The sequence below is a fragment of the Leucopleurus acutus genome (assembly GCF_964270905.1).
Source record: "Leucopleurus acutus genome assembly, chromosome: 13".
Classification (NCBI taxonomy): Eukaryota; Metazoa; Chordata; class Mammalia; order Artiodactyla; family Delphinidae; genus Leucopleurus; species Leucopleurus acutus.
This window is the reverse complement of record NC_139155.1, coordinates 19,568,352-19,582,290: the sequence shown is the minus strand read 5'-3', so window position 1 is coordinate 19,582,290 and position 13,939 is coordinate 19,568,352. Positions and strand designations below refer to the sequence as shown.

General features: G+C 35.6%; 1 protein-coding gene across 6 annotated transcripts in view; it reads right to left on the bottom strand.

The window, feature by feature from the left end:
* The window catches only part of TCF4 (transcription factor 4), a 361,655-nt gene that overhangs the window by 118,308 nt on the left and 229,408 nt on the right, over positions 1 to 13,939 (bottom strand). For all 6 annotated transcript variants that reach the window (XM_082852925.1, XM_082852924.1, XM_082852920.1 and 3 more), the window contains 2 exons: positions 9,733 to 9,862; positions 9,198 to 9,247 (listed from right to left, as the gene is read on the bottom strand). In XM_082852925.1, coding sequence (XP_082709051.1) covers positions 9,198 to 9,247; positions 9,733 to 9,862 — 180 coding nt within the window. The remainder of the gene's footprint in view (positions 1 to 9,197; positions 9,248 to 9,732; positions 9,863 to 13,939) is intronic.

Genomic DNA, 13,939 nt, shown 5'->3' with positions numbered 1-13,939 from the left:
GCGGTCAGCATCCCAGCTCTGCCACTTACTAGCTGTGTCACCTTGGCCATGTTTCTTCACCTCTCTGTGTCTCCATTCTTTCATGCGTGAATAAACAGTAGTACCCGTCTCAATTGGATGGTGTAGGGATAAATGACTGAATAGATGCAAAGTGCTCAATGTGTGATGCAGAATCAGCACTGTGTTAAGGGTTTGTTAGTATACCAACATCAACCAGCTCACTAAGCAGGCACTATTTCTATCTATTTTATAGACCACAAGATAGGTTTGTGACCTAACCAAGGCCACTGAGTGAGTAAGTAGAGGATATTAGACACTAAACTAGGAAGATCTCTTTATTTCTAGTGGTGTTATCTGCACCCTACTCTACCACTTTTATTACTATATTCATTCACTGGAAATATATTTTGAAGTGTTACGCAGAAGGCAGTGGGTTGAGTTTCTATGGGACAAAAAAAGATGTACATAAAACAAGAAAGACCTTTACTCTCTTCAAGGTGATTACAAGTGAGTAGGGGGATTCAGCATCTCCATAAAAAACCTAAAGGACAAAACGTCCCTGTGTTACACTGGGTGTGATTTTAATTTTTTGAATATGTACAACTTTCTCCAAAGGCCAGACCTGCTCTTTAAAATGCTAAGGCCATTCCCCAAATTGGGATGTGAGTGACACTACATTGAATTGTTCAGTGATACATGGCATGTCTGGCTTTTAGTTTAGTTGAAAAATATGCTTTGAATAAGTATAAATGAAGAAAGAAATGAATGAATGAATGAAAACTTCTAAAAATGCTTTTTGCCCCCTCCCACCTGGGTGCTCCCAGTTTATTATAGGGTTCCGCTTAACAGCTAGATTGTTGATGTAATTTATGAAAGGGAAAACAAAATAGCATTGTTTGTAAAATAATTACTTATTGGGGTTTGAATTTTGTAATTCCGACTATATTTGCTCATAACAAATATGCTTAATTCTGTTTTCTTCTGCCTAGCACTATCGACTAAGCTACAGATTTTATGTGGCAACATCTTGTATACATTTAAAAATAAAATTCACATAAAGGTACTCTATGAGGAACCCACAGGTTTTGGTACTGAAATTTCACTCACCAAGCAGATGCCTTACTATTAAGCATGACATAAGTGGCAGAACGTGTATGCTTTTATTACATAACAATACTTTCAAATACTACAACAGTTACAGAAATAGGTTTATTTTCCTATTTAGCTTCATGGTTGAAAACATTCAAACTGATTCAACAAGTCTTCATCACCAGGCCATGAATATTCTTTTAAAATCTCAGTTCCAGGAGAAATGAGACATGAATTAAGTACTGCTGCATCCTTAGACAAATTTTATTTTTATCTCCTCTGCTAACATCTCAAGCTATTCGACTTTCTTACCATAAAGCCCCAATTTTTATACTCCACTTATTACTGAATTATTTTGTACTTCAAATTTGTTTCATAATGAGCAAGCCAGAAAATATTATTGTACCCTGGGCTTATACACCTGAGCACCTGTGAGACAGCCGCATTCCCCAAACAGGGTTACTCGAAAACATTACCGCTCAGAACCAGCCACCTACTTGAAACTGCCTTCTCACAGCAGCTAATGACACAATGATAAACTGTGCCAATTGGGAGAATGAAAGCCATTACAATATTATTATAAGTATAATCCAGGAGGCATATTTAGAATGATATGGGCTGGGAGGGAGGAGGCCGCGGGAGAGAGTTAGAAACTCTGTCTCAGATTATATCAAAATAATTGCTCCAAAACAGCATTTTTCTAAAATCCCTAGACGGGAACAGCAAGTGGTGACAGTGACAGGTTTTGTACGTGCATGTAAGGCAGGTACCATAAGGGTAATTTTTCTGAGAAAACGTAAGTCTTTCTGAGTCCATGTTTCACAAAGGAAATGCTTTTTCATCACCATGGCTGAAAACAATTGACAGAGGGCAACACACCAAAAAATTTTCTTTATACTTGGCTAGGAAGGGGGCTGCATAAAAAAAGTCCCTATTCTTCTGTTGCACTGAACACTCAAAATAAATTGAGTGAAATTTAATCCACACACAGATCCTCCTCTGATTACTCTAGAAGTAAACGCTTATGGATCAAGTTTCAAGCCTAGCAGAATACTGATGATGAATTCCTCAGATGACAAAATTAGACTAGAAAGACAATAGTGGGTGCCTGTAAAGCACGGAAATGGAATCCTTAAAAGGTTCTGTTCAAAATCGAATTTGCACGTTCTCTCGGAATTCAAATCGATGCTTCTCCTTGAAACTTAAAGCATCTTTATTTCCAACCCTGAAATTTTCCAAAATGCAGAATCTTCTGCACTACCTTCATTTCTCTGAAGAGGGAGTATAAGCTCTAGCAAAGCAGGAAACTCCTCAAATAGCTCTGCACCTATGCAACAGCTGTAACTAAAAAAAAAAAAAAAAAAAAAAAAAAAAAAAAAAATCAGAATCATTCACATGCTGCTGTTCTGAGATAAAATACCGGAGTATTTAAAATTACAAACTTTGCACCGAATTTTAGAAAAGCTCTCATTCCTTTTAAAATGAGCTTGTTCGTGTATACACACATACACTGGGACAGTTGGGATCAAGGCTGAGAATTTCACGTTATTGCTTTGAAATGCAACTTTATGTTCAGTTTAAGAATTCAGTGCAATTTATTAAAATAAAACAACACAGCAAGTGTCTGTCAACAGCCTGATAGAATCTAACCTGCCTTAAGAAAATAAAACTTTGCTATTTTTGAAGAAACTCTTCATGCCTTTCAGGATTATTGCTACGTATTCATTCTGAGAGCATCTTATTTAAAGTCCTTGAATTTCTATCTGACTTTGATTCAAGACTTTCAAACAAAAAATTTAGAATTGCTTGAAAGCACGAAGGCACACCTTGAGAAAGCAGAGTTGTCAGTAATCGGGGGAAAAAATGAGAAAATTTCGCAATGTTAGAAAATAACTCATGTTTCAATTGATGAAATATTAAAAGTTTAAAATGATATTCAACCGAATATCAAGCCAAGCATCTCTATCATTCCACAAATACAAAATAAATGCACAGTTAAGCCAGACGCTGCAGAACAAGTTTTTATAATTTCGAAACACTCACAAGCCTGTCATAATTCTCTCTCTAGGTAAAGCAGCCTTATAGCAGCTTCTTAGCTTCTTAATAATTAAACCACTCAGATGGAGCCCAAGACTTCACACCAAAATGTACTCTTCAGTAAAAGTGAGAAAATAAGGTTCAAAATAACAGTTCCCTGAAACGTATTTCTCCTTTCTCAACAAACGAGTCCAGTTTTACACTAAATGCTATTGTTCCGAAATTTCAACAGAAATCTTAGCGGTTGAAATATTGAAACCTTGGTTTAAAATAAAAGAACACATGGGGGTGAGAGGGGAGACATCATTTGTACCACCTTAGAAGAGCTTGCTTAGTAGAATAATCAGACAAAGCTGGCTGAGAAGGCGTCTCCATTGTGGAAATAGCTAGGTGGTTGTGTCTTGTTGGAGTGTTTCAGGCATACATCCTTTTCATTTGTAAATATAATCCCAGCCGAGCTCAGAAATACACAAACCTTTCACCCACAGTTAACTGAAGAGTTTTTCTTCTCCCTTATGTTTCTTCTCATTTTATATTTAAAATATACACACACCAGAAGACACCTCTTTAAGGGGAGCAGAATTGGATTTCAAGACAGGGAGGATAGTAGAAGAGAACCCTCATTATTGCAAAATTTGGAACCAAAAATATAGAAATCTTTTAGAAAACTCCTCAGAGATTCGAACGCCTAATGGATTAGGTGTTGTATATTTGTATGAATTTTATACGCTTTTTGAAATATTTTTAATGGAATAAGTACCCACAATGAAAACTTAAATATAGCTTCTCCTATAACCAGCAATTCAAAAAAAAACACCTTAACTTCTGTAACCTATAACTGCAGTGAAGAGGAAAAGACTGATTAATGTACATGCTAAACTTTTGAAGCCTTTGGTTTAGTGACTTCAGTATTAACTGAACAAAAAAAAATAAATACTTTCTTTGTGATGAATATTTTCTCGACTTTCAAGGTGTTCCCCCCAATGTCACGTTACATATTCTGTGTGAATTCTGTGAATAATTCTTTTGCCCTATTTGGGATGATTTAATTGCATTATCCTTTACCTTCTTTCTGCCTATACATTTTCATGACAAATAAGCATAATTTTAATATCCACACTTCATATTTCAATATCACTCATTAGAAAATGGGCACGCTATGTTTAAAGTTAACTATTATGAGCTATCCTAACATTTTAACGTAAACACCTACAGTTAAACTTTTTCACAAAGTATCTACTTCTCTAGGAATGAACTTTGAAGAGGCCCCTCCTTTTATAGCTTATCACACAACTGGCTTCTTCTAGACTTTTCTACACAGGATGGTGCCCAGGTGGCTGACACTTAGTTCACTTTAGAATCAACATAAATTTTATTTTAGCAAAAGTTGTATTATCACTCAAGTTAAAATTTTGTTCTCATGAAAAAGCATCATTATGATTTCCTTAAGGTCAATTTCAAAAGTGATGGGGGAAATTAAGTATTTTAAGTACTGAGGCTTTCAATCATATAAAATTTCTGGGCTTCTAATAAGATAAAAAAAATTACCAACTTCTCTTTTAAATTGTTTGTGATTTCTTCAAGCATTTGAGAAAAAAACTTTTTTTTCTAAAAATAGCTGAGGGTATAACCTCAACATCATGTTTGCAACCTTCAAATATGAAGGTTTTCATATAATGGAAAATACAGAGAACAGTTAATGCTGTCAGCATTATCCAAGTTTTCCTCATATTCCTAAAAATCTCTTCTGTGAAAAAATGTCTCATCCAGACTTTAAGATTTTATTTTATTTAAAAATTCTTTCCTTAAAAAAACTGGTTAACCCAGTTTCTCATACACATTGAGTTTTTATTTTTCGAGTCTACCTAATGATCAACTCATATCTCAAATTTCCTTGGAGGATCCAAATCTTATTTTAGATTCTTTAAGATAGTTGAAATTGTTTTCCTTAAAATTCATGTGTTCAAAATTATCTCTGACCATTTAATACAAAGCTTGTTAGATCTTCCTGAATTTAAAGGCAAAAATCAAACCAAAAAACAACTGCAATTTCACAGACTTTCTTAAAAAGTGCAGTTTGAAAAAAAAAGATAGCCTGTAATAAGAAAAGTCATAGACTATTTCTAAAGATAAAACTTCGTATTTCTAGAGAATTCTTAAGTTTCAGGGATTCTAACTGGGGATCTTAGTGAGACTGTCACTGAAGTTTCAAAACTGAATTAGAAGTGGAGACAAATTCCACCAATGTTTGAAGTAGAATGGTTGTAGTTGTTAATAGTTTCTGGTTAAATGTATATCATTTCGAAACATTCCAAATTATAAGAAGATGAAGATTTTATGTGTTTACATATTGGTGGGCACACTAAAGTTTCTGAAAGACAATGTCGTTTGTTTCTGTGTTTTTTTCTGTGTGTTTGGAAAAAATATTTTAAAACAGCACCAAATAAAAGAAAATTTTTTTTTGCTTTCTAGATTTTAATGCTTCCATGTTAATTTCTAAGAATCATGGACATTTTGTCAAAAAATGTGATTTAACGCGGTGTAATTTTCTCTGCACTAACTCATGATTCAATACGTATGACAATTAGGCTATACAAAGATAGGAAATTTGCTGGACGGAGCAGTAAAGTTGAAAGCTATTAAGTCCAAGATGATGTATGGCTTCAAAAAAAAAAAAAACAACATGTAGAAATTGAACAAAGAAGTTCACGTGCAAATGCAAGAAATTAGATAGGCAAGATAAATCCTCGCATCCACAAAAAAACAAAAAAAAAAAACAAAGCTATATTGTTAAAGTCCTATCAAAAGATGAGGGCTGTAAGACATTGAGATGTAGCTGAAGAGAGCAACATACTAAAATGGGAAGAGAGAGCACAAAAATGTTCCCCAGTACTAAGCAGGGCTCCTGTGGGCAATTAGATAGTTGTCAATTTCACACAGCCTTTCCTTTAAAAAAAACATCACCCCAGCCCTAACTACAGGCCTCTGCTCTCCAAGGGGACAGACTCCCTTCCCTCCACTGCGCCTGTGCATTGCGACCCTGCAGGCTGGTTCTTCCGCCGCCCTATCACTGTCATGCTTCCACAGTGACTCGAGGTCTCTAGATGCTGCGCACAGTACAAACACATTCAAGGATCCTGCCAGATCCATGGCACAATGTTGGGCCAGGCTTATGTTTTCTCTCTCCCACAGATGCTGCAGTTATTTTCAAAAACAGGGCCAGTCCAGCCCCTCACTCTCCCAATTTCCTGCAAAGACCCAGCCTAATGGCAGCAAGAGAAGTCCAGTCTCTGTCCCCTAGTCCTGCCATAAATAATATCTGATTACAGATGTTACCGTTTAAATTTTCTTCCTTTATGTTAAGGAAGAGAAAGGGCCCATTTTGAAAAGAAGAAGAAAAAAAAGTGAGTTGACAGAACAGATTGTGACAGATTTATTACTATTTATCATGGTAAATATGTATTGAAGAAAACATGTAAATGTCTTTATCTAGTCATAATCACTCCAAAAGAAACCTTTTATTATCCCCAATTTTTTATTTGTCACAAAAATATTCATACACATTGAAGTAAGTTTTAGAAGTATCTCATGGGATAAAAATTATTTGAGCTTAAAAGAAGGACTAAGCATGGCGGAGGTCTAAATATACAAAAATATAGATCTACTGGGGCAAAAGTGTTACAGTATCTAATACAGATCGTCTCTTCAGATCAAATTGAAATACATATTTTGTGCAGTGATAAGGCGTGTGGATTCTGTTATCAGTAATAAGCGATCCAATTCATGTAACAAAGCTAACATAAACTAAGTTAAATTGCTATTAAAAGAGAGCTGAGATTTGTTTAAGTAATGACAATAAATAGATGACTGGATTCTAAAATCAACCAAACTAACTTCTTCTTGCTTAAAACAAACAAACAAAAAACCAAACAAATGAAAAAATAACAAGGATAAAATTTCCATTTCAACTGAGTTTTCCTCCTTATCTTTCAAAAAAGAGTTCCTTATGGACCAAAATACCAAAATGTTCCTTAAGGACAATTAAAACGTTCAGCCAACATAAATTCTCAAAGAAGAGGAAACCCTAAACTGACCACCAAAAGCCAAAAATTAAATAATACAAACGACATCTTCAAGTCCTGATTTACTGGGAAGAAAGGAAAGATACTTTTATACTTCTGAACATATGACAACATATCAGCAACACATAATTGTCTTAACAGCAAAGGAAAAAACTCTACCAGTGAAATTTTCTATAGTGGCCAGTTAGCTCTACAGAAATACTTAAAAATTTACAATGAATTATGAGAACTTGTTGTTGACAATGATTAAATGGATAGATAATATCTACTGCCACACCAAAGCACTCCCTAGAAACTCTGTAAATTTCTGCATAATTTTAGCACTGGAAAAAATAAACTAAGTTTATTTGAATATGAGGCATAAACAGTGTACTATAGCTTTAAGTTTTGCATGGCTTTTAGGGCAAAGAGCTGTTCTATCATTTTAGAACATTCAAAGGTCCACTTATTGTATTTAATACTGTCCGTATTAGGTTCAGGCATGTTTAAAATGTAAACAGCTGTGAGGACTATATCATTTGAAGTTGTCATAAAAGCTATTAAAAGCTAAAGTTTCATCTACATTAAATCTACCACAAATTTCAAGCTTAAAATATGCTTATAAAAACCTGCAGGGATATTAGCCAATTTCAAGACGACACAGAAATTCAAAGAATAAACCACTCAGTATGTTTTTAAATGACTTATTGGTAGTCCAAAGCGACTATTTTACACACCACTGGCAGTTTTATTTACACAATATTTTTATATATTTATGGATAATTTTGTGACGCTTCTTCAACATTACCGAGTCTATGATAATCAGCGTACAAAATTTGTTTTTTCTCCCTGATAAGACTTATTCTGATATATTCGCTTAATAATTTTTTGGATACACTGAACTGAAATCAAGTCAAACACACAGGTGTTTGGGTTAATCTAATCTCAGCACATTTGCAAAACCTATTATTCTTCTAATTTATTAAAAATGAAATAAAACTAATATGCGAGCACTGATTGGTAATATTATTTTCAGAAATCTAAATATAATTTTATTTTAGAGTACAAGAATTTATAAGGCTCATTAGCATTCTTTTCAATGAACACTAGTGCCCTACAGAACACAGAATTAAATTAAAACTATATATATATATATATATATATATATATAAAAATATATCATAGGCAGGAAGGAAGAACAAAAAAAGGAGAAAGCAAGCAGGAGACAAGGAAAGAAAAGAGAAACTCTTAGTTTTATTCTACATAAGGGGGAAATTTCTAGAAACAGGTCAGTTCTAAACAAAATTAAATTATCTAGGAGCTCGAATTTGAAAAAATATATATATATGGATTGAAAATAAGAGATCATGTATTTAACTATGATTACAACCAACTTTTGCTATGTTGGCAACTGGAGAGACCGCAGCAACCCCTCCTTAGAGCACCAGGTATTAAAACGACCCAGAATGCCTTTGGTTCCAGCTGGATTCTTCTAGTTGCCACCTGGTATTCCAGACACAAATGGCTACTGATGCAGCTACCTTTGCAGCCTTTATTCAGTCCCCTCTCTAGAAAATAGAGACATTCTCCCTGCACTCTGGGCTGAAACCCATGTAAATTTTTCCTAAATCCTCTCCACAAATCTCCTTTCGTATGCAAATCCATAAATCATCATAATACCAACAAAGAATTTAACCAACACGTGAAACTAATACTCATTCTCCTGAAAGCTCTGTGCAGGTAAAACTCCGTGAACTTCAGGCACCTTTTCAAGGCTCTCTTCAGAGCTTAACCAGCTGAGTATCAACACACCCACCCCGTCTTCCAGGATATGCAATTAATCACTCCAACATGGGTCAGGTGGCTGGAGGTGCCCATTTCTACCTCGGCCACATTCTAGATAAACACACCGCTCTGGCGGATGGAACCTCATTTGCTGCTATCTCCTTGGCATCAATACAAAGCAGAACAAAATAAACAATATACAAAGCAGAAACAAGCAGTACTTACTGAAGATGGCAAACCTGGAGGAACTTTTCGAACTTTCTTTGTCTGAACCTCTGAAAGAAAATGAGGAGGCTGTGAGGTCCCCTGCATGCCCATTCTCCTAACTAAAAGAGATTACACCACGAAGCCATTTAGATTCGACCAGATTTTCTTAAATCGTGACTTTAGCAAAATGTCGGTACCGCTATCATCTTTTCTTCTGGCAGAAATCAAATCCTGCCTCTTTCATAAAAATGAAGAGATTTAACTTTTTAATGCTCTGGTTTTTAAAAGAGGTTCCTTAGATGGGCGGCCAAGAGAAAACAAGAAATAAGCATACACCAAAATAGTTCTCCTGCTACTGTAAGTTAACATACCCACCCAACGTATTACTGGGGTAGGGTGGTGGGAGAGTCATGAGCCCGACAACTGAGTACAATTCTATGGTTTTTTGGGGGGCGGGGTGAGGATAGTTTGAGAGGATGATATTAAGAAAGAAAGAAAAAGAAGAAAAAGCTACTAATAATCACTCAGGCATTCAAACAGAGGAATACCTTACCCAGGGCACTACTGTGAAGAGGCCTCCTTCGGGGGTTATTGCTAGAATACTGATAATACTGGGAACCAGGTTTGGTGGGCGAAAGGGTTCCTGGGTTGCCCATATCCATGTCACCTCCAAGGAGACTCTGCTAAAAGGTTAAAAAGGAAAAACAAACATATAAGGTTAAGTTTTTACATTTGCCACCCCCCAACTGATTGTTAGTACTTAAACCAATGCAATAAAGGAAACAGCATCTGCTAAGCTGAAACAATTAAAACCCAACATGACAGAAAGCGAAAGAAAAGCCCTCTAAGAAGCTATCCCAAAGTTTGTGAATTTTAAGTTCTTTACTTTGGAGAGGAAGGTAGACAGTGATGTTCCTTCAATGAGATTTTCATCTTTTAAGACGACTAACATTTTCATCTTATAAGTAAAGGGCATTTATGCAAGGCTAATATTTTCTTTATCTAGAGATAGGCTCATATCTGGGAACTAGCCATGCCCTTCCCTTAACAAGAACCAGGGAGAATCTGATTTTTCGAACGTACACCATTTCCCCCTGCTGCTCACACTGGGGGAGAGTATAGATGCTCATTTCAGCTGGGAGCTCTGCCTCTCTGCAGGACCCTCCACGAATTCACACAGCACCCCCAGAATAGAAAATGCCAACTGAACCAGGAGGAAATTTAAATCCTCACACTGACTCTCAAAATTATCGAAATAGTAGGCATTCTAAGCTAACAGGAGCACATTAAAGGACTTCAGAATGCCCTCTTGAGGACTGTCAGAAACTAAAACACATCCCCACAAATGAAACGTTTACCTGAACACTAGAAAACTTATCCAAATATCACTAACTTATCATGGCGTGAAAAATCACTAAGCTTTCGAAAATGATGACATACGAAAAATTATATAATAATATCACAGTCTCTAAAAGCTACGTAGAAACTTACCCATAATATATAAATCGCCTGATTATACTCTGCATTGAACACATTGTTCTTTTAATTATTCTGATATGCAAGAAAACCAGTGTAGATACTACCATTTATATTAAGAACAAATTTACTATTTAATAAAGAAATTTTAGAATTAAGTACTAAAAATCTAACTTTATCGTTACTTGTAATCAACTTTTACTGACTGAACTAATTACTGTCCTTGATAAAGTACAGAATGTGTTTTCCCTAATCTAAATTCTAATCACCATGTCACTCACAACAGACTTAGGGATGCTTCACTAACACACTATTCACATGCAAAATACTCTAAATAGGCCAATTATGACTCTGCCCCTGTTCCCTGGTTAACCCGCTGAGAACTGAAAAATTTCACAAGGCAGTCACCAACTAAAACAAAGGGTCCTTGTTTTAAATTAAGACAGTCTTTTTGATTCCTAAATAGCTCAACAAAGTGGCATGTCTTCTAGTGAAAGCAGTTGGTCAAATATGACCCATAAGCTGGAAAATCAAAAATTCAAACCTCCCCTTTCCACCACCATATAGCGAAATATCATAAAGAGAACCTCTCTCTTCCGAGGGATTTTTGTGAGGACTCGATGCGTAATATATAAAGGACTAATCAGCTACTGACAAGCTTGCCTTCACTGCTTCCAGTTTAAGACTTTTCCAAGGGACACATAATAAACATTACTTTAAAATAAAACTTCGAGGATGAGATTTTAGGATGGAAGGACATTTTGAGTATCAACTCATTTCAAATATCTTAATATTTACACCAAATACCTGATACAACCAGATCATTTACCAGACAAAAATCTGACATCCGAATATTCAATTACTGCCTCTTCCGAATTTAGGAAAGATAACAAAATGCAAGGCGATGACAAACTAAAATAGAGGGCTCTTTATAATAGTTCTCTGTAAATCAGGAATCCAACAGTATAACATCAAATGATTTCTTTATCACTTTAGGAGTGGCATTTAAAAATTTTAGAATCTCAACCTGAAATTTCGCTCTTGGTAAATCTTACTGACAGTCTGTTTACTTAAGTCCAAGTTTTCTTTGCAATTGCCATCAATAAAGCCATGAATGATTTAAATCACAACCTCTTTACAGTTTGGGAAATCTACAAATGAGCCTTCATTTCATTGGAAAGAGGAGTTTGAAAATGATATTATTGATAGTTTAGACATTATCCCTATTTCTGCAATTTTCTTTTTCTAAAATTATACAAAATATTCCAAAAAGGGCTGAGCGGATAGGTCGAAGTGCTTGCCTGTCATTTTAATGAGCTTAACCATTGCTTAATTCTTGTTGGTCCTGGTGGCAAAGGTTTTCCCTCCCAAGAAAGTAGATGCATTCAATAGGTCGACATAAAAACAAACAGGCTTGCTGTGCTGTGTTTGAGCAGCATTCACAATAGAGCTTGAAAAATATAAAATGATAACTAGATAGCTAACTGGCTGTGGCTGACCTCATTGCTGTTAATTTTAAAGAAAGTCATTTCATGGGCCAGTTGTAAGTAAATCACGCATCCAACTCTTACATGACATGAACTATGTATAGTGACACAGGACTGAGAGCAGACAGCACTCACAAACATTTAGTGGCTCGTGCTAATCTTTCTTTTCCTTTTTTTTTTTTTTTGACAAAGCACATTCCTGTTTTTTTCTTTTTAGATCTGTTTGTTCCTTTTTCTCTTTTACTCAGACAATAGAATCATTCTTCTAAAGCATACAAAAATAAGCATTTCCTCACACTTAAGGGAGGCTCTAATCACCCCCCTAGGGAAAATTAAGATATAAATATGTGTTCCTATTGTAGAATACATTTGTAAATGAACAATGACCATTTACTATTGTCTGGCCTTTACCTCACGCACTGAACTCTCTTTAGCTATGAGAAAGATAAAAAAATTTTTTCCACCGGCTGAAAACCTGAGTTTATGAATTTTAAAAAGTTAATGCCATTCAATTTAATAAGTAAATTAAATATTGCACAAAATAGACATGGCATTCATTTATATACGAATTTACCCACATGTATATATACATATTTATATGCGCATGTATATAAGTATATACATATATACATACATATCTGAAGACAAATTTATACTTAGCAAAAGTTAAGTGCAAAAGCTAAAGTCTACTTTCAAAACGGGCAACGTTGCCTTAACCAGGATTATAAAGGTTTTAGGGTTTTCACATTGTGCAAGCTCATGCTCTGCGGTTACGCTGGGTCCCAGTAGAGAGCTGCCTTAGTCTGCCAGGAAACACTGGAAGCAAGATGTGGCATCTCGCAGAGCTAACCTGTAAATCTTAAAGCCAGAGTTTAGCATTTTGTTTAACTGCCTGCAACGTGATGCGCCGATCTCTTCCCCTTATTCGCTCCTTATTTTCTTCCGAAGACCAACCATTTTGACTTAAAATACCCTAACCAAAGAATAAAGTGTACTGACTTTGTCAACTCGATTTAAACATTTGGGAGTCCACCCTCTGCAATCAATGCTTCAGCAAAGACCCAGTCCCAACATAGCCACTCAAATGCCAAATGCAGCCATTCTGTAAGGGGCCCTTTCAATGAAACGTTTTGTTTCACATCAGATCTGGGTCTCAGACTATTTTTCTAACACATTCTCAACCCTGCTCCCTATTGCTTTTGTGGGGAGCTTTTTTAACATCCTTGATCAACCATCGAACTTTACTTATGCAACCAAGAATGCAAACCATGAATTAAACTTGGGTAACGAAAAGCAGCATATCTCTCAAATTAGATTTATAACTGAATGGTAATCAAAAATAGAACTGCTTCAAGCTTAAATGATCAACTTTTTTCTTGTTAAACTAAAATCATCTCGCGCTGAACTATTATTTCATTTCAGTCAGCACTTTAAATGTAATGGGTGGGTGGTACATTTCTAAAAAGGAAGATTATATTTACCCTTAATTATAGATATGAGAGAGATCAGAATACGACGAATGCTGCTTTTTGGCTTATAATTAATTCACCTAATAGGCGAATGACCTTGAATTTCAGAGTTGGAATCTGGGAGAGGGAAATAAAAAAAAAAAAAAAAGAAGTCGGGGTGGGGGGGAATCTCTGGGGAAAATCAAATGTGACCCTGGTTTCTTAGGGTTTTCTCTGATTTTGCGTCACTCCCATTACGTTGTGATCCGATATCAGACACAACATCTTGGGGGGATGTTGGAGAACAGAGAAAAGCAGTCTCAGATGAAACCAGATTAAGCCCCTTTTC